The sequence below is a fragment of the Pyrgilauda ruficollis genome, unplaced genomic scaffold (genome assembly GCF_017590135.1).
Source record: "Pyrgilauda ruficollis isolate IOZ18807 unplaced genomic scaffold, ASM1759013v1 scaffold37, whole genome shotgun sequence".
NCBI classification, from domain to species: domain Eukaryota; kingdom Metazoa; phylum Chordata; class Aves; order Passeriformes; family Passeridae; genus Pyrgilauda; species Pyrgilauda ruficollis.
Window position 1 is genome coordinate 16,280,369 of NW_024525156.1, and position 18,786 is coordinate 16,299,154.

The window sequence follows — 18,786 nt, forward strand, 5'->3', positions numbered from 1 at the left end:
CAGCTATTTCAAGACCTTATGAGCACAGTCTGGAGAGGAATTCTGACTGGACTGTGACTGTCAGCATAGGTCTCCAGATAGCAAGTGGAATTTCAGCATAAGCTAACGATGAACACGGACAAATAATCAATGTCTCTTATTTTAATGTCTTCTTAGAATTTTTCCTTTTTAAATATCAGAAAGTGTAAAGGAGATACTTGATTGTGCTTTGTTCATGTACCTACAGTGAATTTCTGTTTGGAATAGATTTGGATTTGTCCATGTACCTGCAACTAATTCTGTTTGGTATTAGAAAGCATTGATAATTAATGTGATGGGCAATGTTCATTCTCTGTTTAATGTTCTCTTGGTATTGCAGTTGTGGGAACAGCTGATGAGTCTTGCTGATAGTTAACAAACTGTTAAATTTTTTCTTACTAACATGAGGCTGAACACAAAAGAGTGAAAGAGTTCATATACAAAATACAACTCTCCTGTATTCTGAGATTCTTCTGAGATGAGGAGAATCTGGAGAAGTGGCATATTCCTGAGGTGGTGTAAAACTTACTGTCTCATTCTTCTGTGAGCTGGCTCTATTCTGTAAGCAAGTAATATTCTGCTCTGCTTCCATTTTTTTGAGCTTGGCAAAAAAGGAATGAAGCAGATCTGGGAACTTCTGGAGAAAAAAAAAATTAGGTTACACAGCACTGTTTTGGTGTATCTGAGCTGGTGCATCAGAAACTCCTGCCCTTGGTGTTTCCCTTTGTCTGCTTGATGTCCTCCAGCTTTATCTTCACCCAGGACAGGTAGCATCACCCAGAGAGTGAGTAGCTGGAGGAAGCTGTTGCCACTTGCTTCCATTGCTGTGCCAGTGGGAAGGGCTCTGTGAAGTAGTGGTAGTTCCTGCTGAAGGTTTGGAAAAGTGATGTTCCACTGGTTGTCTTTTGCCTCCATACTGCAGCAAAAGCATGAGCCTGACCCTGGAGTGTGTTCCCAAGCCATTCTCCTTCCTGCCCTAAGAAACACAGAACTGGCTTCTCGTTTGGGTGGGAAAACTTGAGCTGTACTTGAGTTCCCAAAAAGCTTTGAGCCAGATTTACTGCTAGTAAGTCTGCTTTTCTCTAGTGAGTAAACACACAAATATCTAGAAAGAGGAGAGCACTGTATGTTTTGAAATTATTAGTGAAACCCAGTATCAAAATATGTGTCAAATGAAGTTTGTTGTTCCTGTGAACACACATTTGATTTATTTATTTTTTCTTTTTTAAACCAATTCCATAAAACCATTTTCAGATTTATAGGGGTTGCACAAGGTAAAACTTAACTGAATAAACCAAAAGTCTTTTTTTGTTCACCATGTTCTTTGAAATCACAGGAAAGCAAGTACAGAATCTCTGCTGTTCTGATTTGGTACTGTTGGCTTTTCTACAAATTCTCAAAATTCTCAATTGCTAAATTGGAGCTGCATATGAGGCACAGCACCACTGAATCAAGCCTACAGGTATTTAAGGCTCCAAAATAGTCATGTGCTTGGATGTTTTGAACAAAACACATTGGCATTTACATACCTACCCTTCATGGTACAATTTTAAAGTAAAACCTGGTTAGCAAGGCAGTCTAGGAAAATTAGTCTTGCTCTAAGCAGTTCTTGGTGCTGCAATTCCTCTTAATGAATAACTTTTGGTGGTAGTTTAATGAATGCTGGATTTCAGAACAGGTGTGTCAAAGACACGATAAAATACCAACTTTTCAGCCACCCACTGAGGAGATTTGCAAGCAGCTGGGTCATAGTAATGACGTGCTGACTAGTGCACTGACACGGCAGGTACAGTCAGGAATGTATTGGGGAAAAAAGGAATTTCTGTTTTTGTTTATGCAGTTGCTTCTTTCAGTTTTTAAAATATCATTTTGCATTTACGAATAAAATGTTTGGTCCTGATCAGCATATGGCATCTGAAGGTGTAAAGAGGTGTAGATGTACTTTTTTCCCAGTAGCTGCACTTCTACTTGCTTTACTGTCCACTCAACCCCCTTTTGTTGCTGTTGATGCTCTGCAGCTGTGAACTTCCATAACTGAACACTCTGAATATTGAAAGGTAAATACAGCAACCTCTATTTTTTTCCCTGCTTCTCAGGGAATACATCTTTCATGCTATATATACAAGTAAGCCATCTGAAAATTCATTTGTACTGAAAAAAATAGGAAATGATGCTACTTGTTCTCCTTCACAGAATCTTCTCTAAAACTACAGGAAAGTATGTTTCTCTTTTGGAGGAGAGGATATTCCCTGGTTGAAGTGCTAAGAAGAGTTCAGGCTTGCTAATTTTGCAGAGTACTTTTGCTCTGAATTTGAGGCAAAAGCATAGAATATAGTCTTAATTTACTGTTGCTCTGCTTCACTGGACTGAGAATACTTCATCTTTATAAGTAATTGTTTCAGTTGGTGTTGTTGGAAAAAGTGGTTGGCATCAAGAATATTATTTTCTTGTTAATGTTGAAAACTAAGTTATCAGTATATAGATTTTTAAGATAAGACTGTTGCAAATTTAAAAGAAAAATAAGAAAAAGAAAAGGGAGATGTAGGAAGACACAAAGTTGTTTTAAAAATAAATAAAATTATGCTTGCCAGTTTTAGCTAAAGAAGGAATTATTATTCTGATTGTGTTAATTGTTAACAATGATTATACAGATTTTTATCTTAAGATGAGTTAGTTTAGTTTTTCTCCCAGAGCCCTTATAGAAATGCACTGCCTTCTATGGCGTCTAGGGTGAAAGTCTTTGGGGCTAGTGGCAGAAACTTGAAGATGAATCTCTAGTTATGAGAAGGCTAGAGCACTCTAAATTACTGATGCAAGTGTTTGTGAAATCCCTTGAAATTTTTATTTGAAAACCCAGGATTTCAGGCAACCTCAAACTAAACCCTCCTTACAAATTCGTTGTGCAATAAGGAGGTAATTTAAAATGTGATCTTTGTTCAGAGAACACTTGGAAGCAAGGGGGAGCCAGTATTGCCAACCTAACTGGTGTGAGCACAGGATGCAGGATTTCTGGAAGTCAGTGTGAGATGCAGCTTGAGCTTAGCTTGTACCTAGAGATTGAGGAGCAGGGAGGAAGGTCTCCAGCCTGCCCCTTGGTTGGCCTCAAAGTGCCTTGAGGTACTCCTTATGATTATTGCTATTACTGTATGAAACTGAGGTTAGTGGAGAAAGGTGAATGGTTTAATGAATGTCAATTATACATCTACCTCCTTGTCAGGCCCCACAGGGGCACTGCCAGTAGATGCACTGGGAAATATTTGAGCTTTCTCCTTTTTTCTCCCCCCTTTATTTTAGGGGGGTGTATGTTTGGGTTTTGAGGAGGTTTTTTTCTTTGTTTTCTTGTTGTTGTTTCTGGGGTGACCAAAAACACTAAAACAAAAACAAACGGTGATGGTTTTTTTGCTTTTTTTTGGTTTTGGGTTTTTTTGGTTTTATTGTTGGTTTTTTTTTTTTTTGGTGGTGGTTTTTTTGGGCTAGTGGTTTGGGTTTTGGGTGCGTTTTTGTTGATATTCAAATGTATTCTAGTATGTGAAGCGTGCTAACTTTGCTTGTTCCATGGTGTGTGAAGATGCAGGGAGCTGCTTCTTGCAACTGTTGGTCTTGGAGAGGAGGTGAGGAGGAAACCTTACTTCCTTACAGTTTCTTCTCTTTCACTTAAAGTCAAACACTGAAGTGCAGCTATTTGAGTAGCAGGGCAAGAGGAAAGGTCGGTGTGGTATTGACAGCCAGAGGTCTACTAACAACAAACCCCATCAAGTGCTTTCTGTATTTTAATGCTACACTTATTTTCTTATCTCTGTAGCTTTGGAATTTAAAAAAAAAATAATTTGTAATGCTAAAGATGGCACTTGGAGTTTGTTGTTTACATAACTTCACTGCTTTTGTTTTATCCAGCTTGAAAAGACATTGAACAAAGAGTTTGCTTTTGTTAGTGCATCTTTCCAAACCTTCATGACTGTGTTCTCCTTAACTCATGTATCTTTGTAATCTCAAGAAAGTGCCCTTGTGAACACCCAGCAAAAATCAGTGACACTTAATTAAAGAATAAATAAATCGTAAAATTAAGTGTCTGCAAATGACTAAGTGAAGACAATTGCAAAATCGGTTTAATGCCTGAAACAATTGAACTTTTTTAAATTTTATTTTTTAAATTGGAACAGTTAATAGTGGTGTGAGAAAAATAAATGGCAGTAAGAGATACATGCTTTTAAAATAGTGTAGTCTAAAAGTAGAAATTGCACTTGGATTAATTGGATTCACTTTAGTGAACTGTAGGGCTAAGTACAGCAGTCTCTCTTCGAGGTAATGTTTTAACAAGTGAACCTATATATGGAATCCAGTTATTGTGTTTCAGTCTCCAAGTTATTTGTCTAGTTTTTTTGGATATGGCTTCCAAAGTAAGGGGTTTCTTTTCATGTAGTTAAACATGTTTCAGTTTGGAAGTTCACCCCTAGTTAATGCTTTTGTATTTCCATTATAAATTTCCAGTAGAGAGGAAGTAAATATATTTTCACTACTTTTTCCTAAGAATTTTGTCCTTTCTCCCCGTATGAAGCAGTGTGTGGTAGGCATGTGCAGAAACTGAGAACTGCATTGTGTAGTAGTGTAGGTTCAAGTTATTTCCACTAACAAAACCATACACTTGGTTTTCTTGTCCTTATGGTACTCTTACCAACCATGTAATATAATAAAAGCTTTATTGTTGTTAAGTTTGGAGGTAGTCTGAATTTGACTTAACATCTGATTAGTTGTTCATTTGAATTATATTACTAATTTAGGACTTATGCAATGACACCTTTCTGGAAAGGGAATGCTATGACAGTATTTCTGTCACTAGGCTAGCAACTCCCTTACGCTGTAAGGCCATGGAGGGTAATCCAACACAACTACAGAAAGAGAGTAAGTTGCACCTTTTATTTCTAAGGAGGAAATTGCCATGGCAGAATTTTAGAAATTCTCTTTGTGGTTAAGTGGCCAGAGTAGCAGATGTTCAAGAAGGTGGTAAGTTTTAGTTTGGTTCTAAAACTTGTCACAGCACTGCAAGGCAAGCACTGTTCTGCTCAGAAATGGTGCTGAAAATGAGGGACACTTACGTTGATGCTTGAAAATAATACTGAGCTGTAACCACAGCATAGTCATGAGAGCCCAGGTTCTGGAGATAGGTTTGGGAAAGTGATTGCTTTCCTTAGACGGAGTTTTTTAGATACCAAGGCCTTCCCTTACAGGTGTAGTAAAATACTGCTTTTTAATTGTTTTTGATAAGGGTAGGGCAAGACCAGTTTTGTCAGATGAGCCTGTTATGGCTGGATTTCATGGATTGTGTATGGCCACCAGTTGGAATACACTATTCTCCTTGCCCCAAAAATAGTGGAACACAAATGCTATACTGGAAATTCCTCTGCTGTGTAATGGAAATTCCTCTGCTGTTCACTCCAGGTAGATCTTGAAATTAGAAATTTGAAATTAGCCTGTCAGTCAGCTCATTGCTCTGCTGTGATGCAAACTTCTTGTTAGTCCCTCTCCTTATTTTTCATATGTCAAACTAAAGCCCTTCCTGAAGTGGCAGCTTCAGGATTAAATAAGTGGGCAGTTTTTGGCTCAATTAGGGCAATTAGTGTTCAGTCATATTGCATGTTTAAATCCCAGGGTTGACATGTCAACACTTTGCTCTAGCTTAAAGTAGGGCTATTTTTGTTCAGCAAAGCAAGTGTTTATGTATTGGCCATTACAATAGAAAACTTAGTAAGCTAACTGAGCATAGTGTATTGAGAGATGCTGTTCTTCATTCAGGTTGACTTTTGCTAAGAGATAACAAAGTCTGGAACCGTGGAAGAAGGACGAAAAGCCTATGTATGGGCTTGATATGAGGCTATTACATTGTCATGCCTCACACGAGCAATGTTGTGCCTTTTTTCATTTCTAGCAATGCCATGTGGGCAGCATTGATGTGTGTGCCTGCTTCTGATAAGAGTAAAGATTTGGATGTGAGAAAACAGCAAAGATGTTGCTTTGTAAAATCTGTTGGAAGCCTGATGCTTTGCCAACTCAGCTGCAGCAGAAACCTTGAGTCTGTAAAATACTTCTCTCCTACCTTATTTATATTGATGTGATATACAAGTGATACTGGTGTGACTGACTGTAAATCTGTCTAGATATAAGAAGCTCTATAAACAATTCAGCATTTTAAATGTGCAGTGTGGCAGTGCTCCATAACAGAAGTACACTGGCATGTTTGTGATGTGGATAGTGTGAAGTGAGTAGCCAAAGATGAGAAGTAGACTTAGATCTTAACTTAGAGCAAATGTCTGCTAGTTTGGCTCAGTAATGTTCTGCACTTGACAGTGCTCCATGAGAAGAAATACTACTTTAGCATTTTCTAAATGAACATGCTTGCAACGGGGGAAGAAAATACCTCTTCCAGCCAGATGTCTTAGATTAGTCTCTTAACTTTAACTAAGACTATGGTTTCTGTCTTCTAGCGTTTCTGTAAATGTGATTCAACAATGAATTTTCATTTGTGGATTTTTTGATGTACACTTCCATGTGCGTTTTGTCTGAGTGTATCCAATACTGGCTGCATCCTCACTTATGCACTTCATAGACCTGTTAACCAGATCAGTTTGTGTGCTGAGTAGTTAGATTACTCACCAAAGACCTTTAATAAGCATACATTACAACATACATTAGAGTAGTAGAGATGTAATCCAGATACATTGCGTAGGGGGAACTTTTTTTCCCCTCTTCCTCTTTGACCTAGGGCAGATATGCACAAGAATGTATGCAGAAAACCTTGAAGCTGAACATGACACTGGAGTTATTGTATTTCTTAGCTTCCTTTACCACCTGCTGCCCCAGTACTCTTTCCTCTGTTAGTTTGATCTTCTGTAATTTTATCTCAAGGTTGTGTTTGGGATCTTCTAGTAGATTGTTTAGTGGACAAAAGCCCTGAGACTATCCTTTTGAGACTACAGAGTGACACAGGTAAAGGCTGTAGCCTCACTGTGGTTGTTAAATGAGTTAATTATTTTTTCATGGTTGGCTTGAAAATTGGAAAGATTACATTTTGGTGTTTCTCCAGCAGCTGAGTTATTTTGACTTAATCTTCCCATTTTCACTTTTTTTTGTACTTGCCTAAATAGTGGGAGAAATTATTCTAAAGGCTCAGAATCCAGTGCTTGGAGCACTCTTGTTTGTATTTGCAGCTAACTTTGAGGATGATGTGGGACAGCTGTTCCACCACAGAAGCACCCCAAATTTTAGGCAGTATATTTGTGCCCTAACTCTACAGTTATCTTCGAGATAAATGCGGGATTGTGTGTCTCAGTTTTAGGTCAAGATTTTTAAGTCCTTTATTTCAAAACAGAGGAGTATGATGGTAAAGTGTTTAAAATATGCATATTTATTTTTCTGGCTAGCAGCCCTTATTAACTTACCCTTGCCTCCATTACACTTGCCTCCTTTTACTGTTCTCCCTTTAGAGATAGACTAGTCATTGTTTCTGCACAATATTTTTTCCCCTGCAGCACTAAGTTGATTGCAAGATTTCCTTTAGTCTCCATCTAACTTTGTTCCAAACTCCTTCTGCCTCCAGCATGGCACAGGGTGTTCAAAATTTGTGATAACTCTGGCAATGATTTTTCTATTTTTTTTCTCCTGCCATCATTGCACCAAAATAGCACTAGAGAGTACAGCATTCCCTTGCTTGCTGCAAGCCTGTGTCAATGCTATATGTGTTTACAGCCTGCCTTTGGGGCTCAGCAGCTCTCAGTGAAATACCATATTAAGCCACTGCTTACGTTTTCAATTGAACTTTAGTCAGTGACATGAGTTTGATTTAGGCAATACTGAAGGTGTGTGCCAGTTGATTGCAGTAGCTGCTAGGGATTTTTCAGTCTTGTTATTAAAATTCTTCAACCTTTTAATGCTTGATGCATTTGCTTTCCATGTTTCCTGGTTGGAGGAGGACAAAGTTCTCTGAGATAGGAATGGGCTGATACAGAGGCTATGGATACACTGGCACATGCTGCTGGAGATTACTTTTATGTGGAATAGCTGCACTCATGGGTGCAGTTTTGCTTCCATTGCCAAGTTATATAAAAGTCTGCTCACACAAATAAAGGACTTGATCCTTAATGAAGGGAAAATTAAGTCCAGATAAAATGTCCTGGTATAAGCTGTGCCAGAAAAGAAACTTCCTCCCATCTCTCGGAATCTGACACAGATCTTTTCATTCATCCTTTTACTTGGCTTTAGGCACACCTCCCAGTGGTTGTCAGGCAACCATAATAATGTTGCTGAACATGCAGGCTGGCTAATTGGATTGTCCTGTTCTTGGGTTTTTTGTTTAAATGCTTTTGGTCATTTTTAGTAAGGCAAACACTTGCAAGTTGCTTTTTTTTGGCCGATGTCATAAACCAAGGGGCTTTAAGAGTTCTGTGATGTGTCAAGGACAAAATTTTGCCTCTGTCACTACAGAAGCTGTGCTAAATTCTGTTTTAATTCAGCACATTTCCCACTTGTATTCCAAATAGTCTATTCTAATGAGAATTTTTGTTTGGAAGGCAAACATGAATGGTCTGAGCACACAGGTCAGCAGTACCACAAAAAATAGGTGTTCAAATAGTCTGAGAATTTCCTGCACCTTTGATAGTAAAACTAAGGGTAGTTTTACTACCAAAAAATGGGTTCAGGAAAATAGCAATGCTTTAGTACAGGGTGAGATGCCACAGACTGCAAGGGATTTGTTCTGTTACACTCATTGGAAAATGCATTTAATGTGTTGTTCAGGAGGGTCTGTTTCTCTTTGTCAACTTAACACGAGTGAACTCTTACAAGTCATGTTGAATTTGAGTGTCTGGTAGTTTTCCTGGTTGTTCTGAGCACATAAACTAAAAATCCATGTGATTTGTATTTAGATAATCAAAATCGCCTTATATTAATCATTGTGAGACAACTTAGTGTGGATTACTTATTTCTTTCCTTTATTTTTTCTTTTCTCATTTTAGATTCACCAAATTGAAGAGCCTTAACCTTTCAAATAATAATTTAGGAGACTTCCCACTGGCAGTCTGCAGTATCCCAACCCTGACTGAACTCAACGTGTCCTGCAATGCCCTCAGAAGCATTCCAGCAGTTGTAGGCGAAATGCACAAGCAAGTACTTTCTTAGAACTTTCACATACACAGCCAGCAGTGACAAAGGCAACAAGCAGTTTCATGACTCTGCATACTCCTGCTATGAGAAATAGTTTAAACTTACTGGGTTCTGTCAAAGTAGACTGGCTTGTAGATCCATATGGAAGCAATTGTGGATGGAAGGAAAGCACACTTTGTGCCTCAGAGCTCTTCCAGTCTGCAGCATTTGACACAAGGGTCACCTTCATGGTGAAGAAAATCTTTTAACCCTTCTTGCTTATGTTCTTCGGCTGTCATACAAATTGTTGTTCTGGAGATAGAACTGTCTAACAGCCTACACTTCATGGCTGCCAAAGCTTTTAATTATTTGGTGGATATCTTCTGTAGCACACATTGCAGCGTTATTCATTAATATTTTTCTTTCTGCTGCCTTTTTGTATATTGTATGTCACTGTAACTGCAGCAGATTTGTGTGTTTATAGGAAGGAAATGTGATTTAACAGGTCACTCGTTTTCTTCACTCTCCCTTCCCCTCTTCTAATAGCTTGCAGACATTTTTGCTGGATGGCAACTTTCTCCAGTCCCTTCCTGATGAATTGGAGCATATTCATCAACTCAGCTATGTGAGTCTGTCCTTCAACGAGTTCACTGACATTCCTGGAGTGCTGGAGAAGCTGACTGCCATGGATAAGCTCTGTATGTCAGGAAACTGCATGGATACCCTGAACCTACAGGTGTTAAAAAGGATGCCTCATATTAAGCATGTGGATCTAAGGTAGGTATTCAGAAAATGGGAAGAATAAGTGAACCTAAATTATTTGTGTTGAAATGGCTTCTCCTTGGCTGTCAGAATTGCCTCTGGGTATAAATCTCTTGTGTTTGTCCACTGAACCATGTTTCTGGTGGTGTTATGTAACTCCCAGCACTTGCTGTGACTTAGCACTCTTCCTTGAGGAAGTTGGAGCATTTAGGGGATCAATAGGTAGAAAAATGAGTTTCAGGGGAAATGGATGTTTGCACCAAAGGATCAAACAAAACAGAGCCTGGGACGCTTGTGATTCCTGCAGTTTGTGTTGCTGCAGTGTTAATGCAATAGACATGATAGTCCCTGGTCCAGAAAGCTTCTATCTGAAATGTTACAGATTTGTGAGGTGAAGAAAAGGGCATTGAAGGTGAAAGGGCAAAAATAGATATTTTAATATTTCTTGGTGTGTTAAAAGACCTTGTCTACCATAAGTAATGTTATTTTATTGATACCCTCAGAGGAGTCCAAAGAGATGCTTGTTACAAATGGCTCTGGTATGAGCTTGTTCTCTGTTGTTGTGGTCTTTGGGGAAGACAAATTCTGCAATCAGCTGGTCAAGGCTCAATTCAGAGCCTGGACCATGAGGCCCATATAACTGTGGATTTTGGAACCACATAGTTAAGCTAAAGTAAGATAAAACTTATTTTACTGTACTGCCATGTAGCTGTCAGACTTTGCAATATAGGAAGGGCTAACATAAGTTTAGCTAAAATAGGTAGGTAAATTCTGAAGTGTTTCTGGTAGGGTTAAAATATGTCTGTGTTAACAGCATATGTTAACATTTGTTAACAGCAAGTAAATTTGCCTCAGAGAAGGGATCTTGTGGCTGACCTGGCCATGAGTTCCAGTGGTGCCAGTTCCAGCTCTCTCATCATCTGCTGCATCCTTTCTGCACCTAGCAGTGAACAGTGGTTCTTTGTGGCACTAACTGCTAATAAATATTGTAAATATTTATTATATATATTGTGTAAATATTGTACTTGCTGTACAATGAAGTGCTTTGCTTCAGTGAAATCACAAAGAAGCACTACTTGTAAATTGAAAATGTAAAAGGTAAGGTGATGTTGGAGGGGACATATTATCCTTTTTCTTTTACCTGGAAGATGTAGCTACTCTAAAAACACAACTGTTACACAGAGGACAATGCTTGGAAAACAGGAGCAACAGGAGAACTGCAAGTCTCTGTCATCTACTGTAGAGAGGGCTCAGCTGGTTTAGTGGGCCAGCAGAAGTTACTGTACTGATTTTAGTGTTCTGCTCAGAGCTGGGAATTTGAAACTGATCTCTTTGGAGTGCTCTGCAGTCTTAAACTTTACGGGGTTATAGATAATCTCAGTCAGTTATAACTTCTGGCAAGTTACTGAGTATTAACTGTATCAATGCCCTGCAGTGAAGATGTGTAAAACGTGTCCTCTTTATCTGTCAGACCCAATTGTCTTGGATATTTGCTTTGTTTTCTTTCAACACCCGTTTTCAGGTCTCTGAATTTGTTTGCTGTGAAACATGGAGAGGCGAGAAGCAAATACATGCGAATTCATAAATCTCAGTCATAAATTCAGACCTTTGCTTTCAGTAAAGCAAGGGTCTCCAATACGTGCTGGTTAGTTGTATGTGCTGGATTTTTTCCAGCAGATGATAGGCCAGCAAGAACTGTAGAGGTTTTGTTCTTTTTCAAACTATTGGGCACAAATAACAGCCAGATCATCTTTTATTTTTATAGACACAGTAATATTTAGCTTCTTACAGAGCTTTTCATCAGTACTTTTCAAAGTAGTTTAGAAAGGAGCTTGGTGTCATCATTCCTTTGTCATGATGGATAACGCTACAGAGCATAGCTATCCTGCTTTTCAAAGAATTAAAACCGTAACATAGCAAAGGGGAAAATATTAAAAATCAACCTTGATCAGAACCTGAAAGCCTGCTAGATTAATACAGTGCAGCTGATTTATTGTAGAGCAAGCAACGGTTTGTCAGCAGGAGCCTGCCTTATAACTACACCTAATCTCCTTTTTTTGTCTGCAAGATTGAATTCAATTAGGAGATTGGAGGCCGATGAAATAGATTTTCTGCATCATGTGACCCAACTGGATCTGCGAGACAACAAACTTGGGGAGCTGGATGCAACAGTTTTTAACAACGTGGAAGTGTTACACTGTGAGCGGAATCAGCTGGTGACCCTCAAAATCAGTGGCTATTTTCTCAAAGCTCTGTATGCTTCCTGCAATGGTGAGTGTATTTGCAGGGCAGCTGTGGTATTGTCATTGTACCTGGCTCTCTGTCAGATGCTTGTGGAGTGCAGTGCATGTAATCAGGAGGTTCTTGACACAGTCCTAGATAAAAGGGTTTCACATGTGCTGAGCTTTGGAAGTGACTTCCAAATAATAACATAATTTGGAGGTCTAAGAACTGTGAAAATCTTAGAAATTCTTCTCTATGCCTGTAGGGAGGGTTCTTGAATTTGTCACTTGTTTTGGTTGCATTCATGTGTTGCTGTACTAAAACCGGTAAGGAATTTACTGCTTTTCCCTGCACTGAGAAAGTTTGAACAAGTGGCCATTTGGGAGACAAACCAAAACTGTAAATTTTTGCTCCTCCCCCTAGCTGCTTAACCTGTCCAGAAGGCTATGAAATTCATAATGGTAACTTCATTTGCTCATATTTGATAATAAAAATAATGCAGCCTTCTTCAGTTGCATAACTGTGTCTCTGTGTTTCATGAACAGGATCTGTTTGATCTGTCTCTGGAAACTGCTATTACTTAAAATACTCAGTTTGCACCACGTTTTTTATCATTTAGAGTAGTTCAGTGTGGAATAAAGAAAATGCAAAGTAGGAGAACTGTGCATTTGATGAGCAGTCTGAACTGCCTTTAAAAGGCTGTCATCTTAGCAATATCTAAGCCTGCGCTTTCATTAAGTATTCATGCCAGGATCTTTGTAGCTGAGAAAAGTTAACATAATCTGAGCATGTGCTGTTCAATGTGGGCTGAGAATCCAAGTCAACCCATGTCTTGCAACCAGCTGCCTATTTGCTCTTGCTGTTCCTCCTGGCTTGTCCTCTCATTACCCTCGGCCACCTTGTTTTCATCTCATTTTCCAAAGAAACTGCTTGTTACAGTTGCACTGTAGTTGATTTTTCTGTAAGCTGAAATAAATGTCTGCTTGGGTTTTGGTTTTTTTTTAAACTTAACGCTAAGCACTAGCTACCTGAAACCTTGGGATATAGACTATATTTTGATTGCTTGAATAATAACATTACTAGCTGTAGTTGTGTTATGAAAGATCTGTAAGGCTGCCTGCAACTGGGAGCTCCACAGGCATGCCAAAGCTTATGTAATGTGTTGACAAATACTCTGGATCTTGCCGTCACCTAAAGGATTCTGGTATTCTGTAACTTGCTGTTCCAGAGTGGGGAGGTTCCCTTCCCATGCTTATATCTCAAGTGACCAGTGAGAAAAAAGTAGAGCAGTTTTGTGACTGACTCTTCTGGGCAGAGGGCGGCGGAGGTGAAATTACAGCTCTTGTGACAAAAATGGAAGAAATGAGAATTTGCCGTGGAACTTTCCAAGTCCTCCACTTTGTCATCCATGATCAGTTATGCAGTGTCAGTCATAGCAAGCACAATGTAACATAGCAAATGTACTAAAACATAATAAAGAAACAGAGCTCACAAGGGGTTCACAAAGGTCCATATCTTCAGAAATTTTTTTAGGTTATTGATACGGGCTGAAATCTCTGGGTGTTAGCTCTTAAAATAGTTCTTCTGGAACAGTAATTTAAGTGCAAATCTTTATCACCACTTTTCACGTTATATATTTTTTCCCCTAGAACTTGTTCACCTTGATGTGTATCCAGTTCCTAATTGCCTGACTTACATGGATATTTCTAGGTAAGAGTATGTTTTTTCTTGGACCTGTGAAATATAAATCAAAGAGACTTACGGAACAATGACATTCACTGTCATCTTGCTAAGTGGGAATGGGGGTAGGAACTGGACCTTGGAATAAGAAAAGACTAATTTTCAGAGTTAGAGGATACTTTTTTTCCTGCTGGTCAGTTCTTTTCCATTTTCTTTTTATAGGTTTACTTTTTTTTTTTAATTACTGTGCAAATCAGAATTTGTATTTCTTTATAGTTAAAGAGTTTCCATGATTTAAAGATTTTCTGTCTTATGGAGTTAGAACATGATGATTCAAATGCACACCAATATGAGACTTGTTCGGTAGTTACTTTCTGGATGTGTCTGCACCGTAAGCCCGGCGTAGGTGATGGTTTGATAGTTTACTCATCAGCTTGGCAGCTTCTGCAGCTCCTTGTAGTTCTCTGCAGCCCTGGCTGCTGCAGGGATGTCTACAGTTGCCATTTGAATGCATACATAAATTTCACCTTAATGAGGGAGGTGGGATAAGGGAAGAAATGGAAAATGAGGTGTTTTAGTTTGTTATACAGTTCCAGAAATGAATCAGGAAAACATTTATACACGTGCCTAATGGCTGTCTTACTTAAGAAATTACTCACCTGCATTTAAAGTGATAATCTCATTCATTAAAAACCTGTGTAAAGCACTCACGGTGTTGAGGGTGATCATAACAATTAGTGAGCTACCTGGGCTAGCGGCCATCAACTCGGAAGTTTGATCAGCCCTGAGTTACTCACATTGTCCTAAATGTAACACACTGGTGTGACTGAATGAGGGATTTGTTGAAGAGCGATCTTGGAAAAGCTGTGTCCTCCATTTATTTGGTAATTAAATCGGTGCAGAATGCATGATTTTGATCACAAAACTCTTTTTGTGCTTCATTGCAGTGATGGCATTGTAACTAAATGGGTAGGGTGTCCTTAGCTTTTTGGCTCTCTTGGAATTTGGGAAATACATTTGAGATCAGAAAGGAAGCTATCTGAGAAGAGGGGTTGGTTTGCCATTGCATATTTTGATTTAGGATTATTGCAGGAATAAACTAAACGATATGAGTACATGATTGATTTATATTCATGGTTCATAAGCATCCTATTCCTGAACTTCAGGTCTGCGAGTGCCTGACTATTATTTGATGCCCAGTTTGCATCTGTGTATTCTGACTCAAGTAGTCATTATGTGAATTGTGTGCATTTGCACACAATCTCCTCCATGTATCTTGTGCTGCTAATTTTTTTCTTTAAGGCAGGATGCAGGAGTGCCCCATAGTGCCTATTTGCATGTTTTTGATGCAGTATTTGGAAAACCTTGCCTCCAAGACGTTAGTTTCCAGAAGGGTCAGTTTCTGTGAAGATAAATGCAAGAAAAGCAAAACAGTTGGCTTGAAAGATATGCGCAAAAAAATTTGCTCTGTTCAGTGAGGTAGCAAAATGGTAGAGTGGATTTCAGTGTATTTGAGAGATTGAGGAGATATTTCGCCTGTGTAAGGTGTGAATATCTTCTGAGTAGCATCTCAGAAATTTTCTTCTCCATGGAGATATTTCAGCTTTGGTACCCTGATACTCTTAATACTCCTCTGGTAATTTGGAAGCAGTTTTTTTCCATTTTCTTAGTGACTGCATATGTAGGCAGATAGCACTGCTGTTAGCTTTCTTGCCCCCTTACTCAGGACCTGACTGCGCTTGCAGAAGGACGGATGATAAAATCTCACAGGCAACACGCTATGTAGCAGATTTGTTTCCTGCAGGTATCTGTATCTCTCTTGAGGCTGTGTTCTTAATAGCCTTTACATCTCAATTATAATTTAGTTAGACCTTTTTGTGTTCTTTATTCATAGAAATCACCTGGAAAACCTGCCTGAGTGGGTGTGTGACAGTAGGAAACTGGAAGTGTTGGATGTTGGCCACAATCAGATACGTGAGCTGCCTGCCCGGTAAGTCTTGCAGACCAGCTCCACAATGGAGAACAGGATAAACAATTAAAAAATAATTGCTGACTCAGTGTTTAGCTTGTTCCAGTGACTGTCAGGGCTGTTTTATCTTTTGTTTGATTTTATTTTTACCTTGTGGGGTGTCATCATGCCTCGAGCTTCCACCTAGCCTTTCTTCTTTTATTTTCATGCAGGGAAAGTAGTGCCTTTGAACTTTGAAGCTGTTCATGTGGCTGTTCAGGCAGGAAAGCACTTCATTTTTAATACTGAATATTAAATATTTACAGCCATAACTTTACATGACACTTTAGAAATCCAGCACTTGTAATTTAGATTCAGTGATGCTTGGAGACTCCAGTTCACAGCCCTGTTTGAGTGAAAAAGGGTTTAAAGAAGGGAAAGCCTCCTCAAGCAAATAAACTCCAGCAAGAGCAATTGCCTTCACTACCAAGATGATCTCTTTTCCAGAAGTCTAAACTTAAAATTGATAAATATAAATCTTAGAAAAGAAGTCAAGAGGAAGCAAAATAGGAGTTGAGTTTAAATAATAAATGAATCTTGCTATTATTTGTTCTGGAGAGAGCTGTCTGTTCCAGGTGGGTTATACTGCTTAGGTGGTGATGTTGGGCATTTTTTAATTCCTGCCTTCACTGGAAAAGAGCTGTCATTTTAGGTTGTTCTGTACACTTTGAAAGAGATGTTGTGTAAGATGATGATGTATCATGAGCTACCAAATCACAGAATAAGCTGAGTTGGAAGGGACTCACAATGACTGTCAAGTACAAATATTTTCCTTAAGGAGCTGTACAGCACAGAAAAGCATCAGAAACCAAGAATGATAGTTTTTTCTAGGTCCGGTGGATGTGTAAGATGGTGTAAACTTGTCCATTTCAGCATCAGAAATGGGAAAAGAATAGATTTCAAAAATATGGGCAGAAGAGGATGTGAGGAGATTTACCAAGCAAACTAGCAGGCTGATGTGCAGACTATTAATCCCTCTGCTTTTTCATGTGCACACACACAAAAAATGAAGCTGTGCCAGCTCAGAAGGTGGGGGTGCAAAAGTTCATTTTTCTTTCATTTGCACTTCATAACAGCCAGGACTTTCAAGGCATACCGGATATCTCTGGAAGATTAATGATTAGCTGAAATTAGGTACAGTCAACATCCCACTTGTCTCTCCTGCCATCTTATCATTAACCCCAGGAAATAGCTTATCTTTGAAAGTTCTTCTTTGTAGTATATGTCTAGATAGCTTAGCTCCTAATAAGTCAGCTCAGTTTTAGGTCCTGTTCCATTCAAAAGGCAGGCTTTGAATATCTGTTAAACTTCAGGGGAAATTTGAGTCTGGACTCAAATGCAAATAGCTTAACATGCTTAAGTGTGAAGTAAATGCAAGTAAAAACTGAATGAGTGTGTTCAGGTGCTCTGCTCTTTACTACTTCTACATAGAATTGCATTCTGAAAACCTGTGAAGTGAATCAGCAGGGCTCTCCTAGGAGGCTGCTTGTGACACTTAAACAAATGTTCAAGCCTTGAGTGACCAGCATATTCCTGGTGGGGTGAATATTGCATCTGAGCTAAACAACTACACTTGATGCTGTGTGTTTGCCTCTTGAAACAGAAAAATAGTCCTTGAAGACAAAGAGTTGAAGCAGTTGAGATAGAGGTTTCTGTACTAGCATTTGTCTCAATTAAGGGAAAAGGGAAAATGGACTGGACTGTAATGCAACTGTTTTAGTTTTAAAAGTACTGAAAAATAGCAAAAAAGGATACTCGGTCTTAGCTATGCAGGACAAATTCATAAAAATCGTACTGCAAAAGAGAAAGGAAATGCTTCAATTAGGAGTTGCCAAAATTATCTTGTTGCCATCAGAATAGATGTTTATATTTGGTTTTGTTCCTTTTTGTCTGTTTTTTAAAAAAGATTATCTGTATTCAGCATTGTGTTCTCTTGAAGAGTTGCTTAGTAAAGGAGGTGGTAGAATGCTTACACCAAACCGTGTTTTCTGAGAAGATGCTGATGATGAATGATGTGCTTGTCCTTAGAATTTATTGATTTCACAAAAACTTCCAGTGGGAATTGAGCAAGTGGGAAAGCTGCCCATATGGAAGAGCAGTCCCAGCATCCTGGTTCCCCACCCAGCTTGAGTACTAAGCATCCCAGGCTCATCAGGAGCTTGTTTAGTTAAATGCTCTTCAACCTCTTTTCAGCCACCCCATGTTCTTCAGTGCTTGTGTGAATTAAAAAATAAGAGAAAGCAAATTAAAAAAAAAAAACAACCAAAATCCCCCAAAGATTTACTGAGTTCTTCTGAATTATGGAAAGAGAAAATTTCTGAGGATTTTGGCATGATTTCAGCTTTTTAAAAAATTTTAAAATGGTGCCGCCCCCAACCATCCCCAAAAAAACTCCAAGGGATTTTTTTTTTTTTTTTTTGCTGTCAACCAGTTCTGTTTTCTACCCTGATATTTGGTGTTGACAGTATTAACCAGTCTCAAAAAATAGAGTACAAAGGCAAATCCATAACTGAGAGATTTTCAAGTAAAAATAGAGCAAACCAAAAATGGTTAAATAATGAATACATAATAGATAGGCTTATCACTTTGGTAAGTCTTTTCACCCCGTGTTGAGCCTTCTGGAATGATAGGGCTGGCTGTTGACTTGTATCCATGGTCATAACTCAGACAATCCAACCAAGTGAGATAACTGCTAACACTGGCATGCAGATACTGAGAGTGACGGTATCTGTCAAGGGGAAAATACTCAACGTGCTTGATTGATGATTTTGGCACAATAATCCCATGACCTGATGCATTGTAGGGAAGGGGGTGGGAGGCTCGTTATGTGTATTTGGGTCATTGTGACAGAGGGAAGAAGATTCTTGCTTTAATGCTGAATAATTTGAGAGTATTTGGTTGAAGCAGGTCAGCATGTTGCATGGGCTCTCCAGATTAAATAGTACAGTAGCAGGCATGTAAGA

At 38.8% G+C, this 18,786-nt stretch overlaps 1 protein-coding gene across 1 annotated transcript in view; it reads left to right on the top strand.

The window, feature by feature from the left end:
- The window catches only part of PHLPP1 (PH domain and leucine rich repeat protein phosphatase 1), a 136,388-nt gene that overhangs the window by 91,550 nt on the left and 26,052 nt on the right, over positions 1-18,786 (top strand). The window contains exons 5-9 of the mRNA XM_041475891.1: positions 9,024-9,170; positions 9,697-9,927; positions 11,981-12,183; positions 13,785-13,845; positions 15,710-15,805. Coding sequence (XP_041331825.1) covers positions 9,024-9,170; positions 9,697-9,927; positions 11,981-12,183; positions 13,785-13,845; positions 15,710-15,805 — 738 coding nt within the window. The remainder of the gene's footprint in view (positions 1-9,023; positions 9,171-9,696; positions 9,928-11,980; positions 12,184-13,784; positions 13,846-15,709; positions 15,806-18,786) is intronic.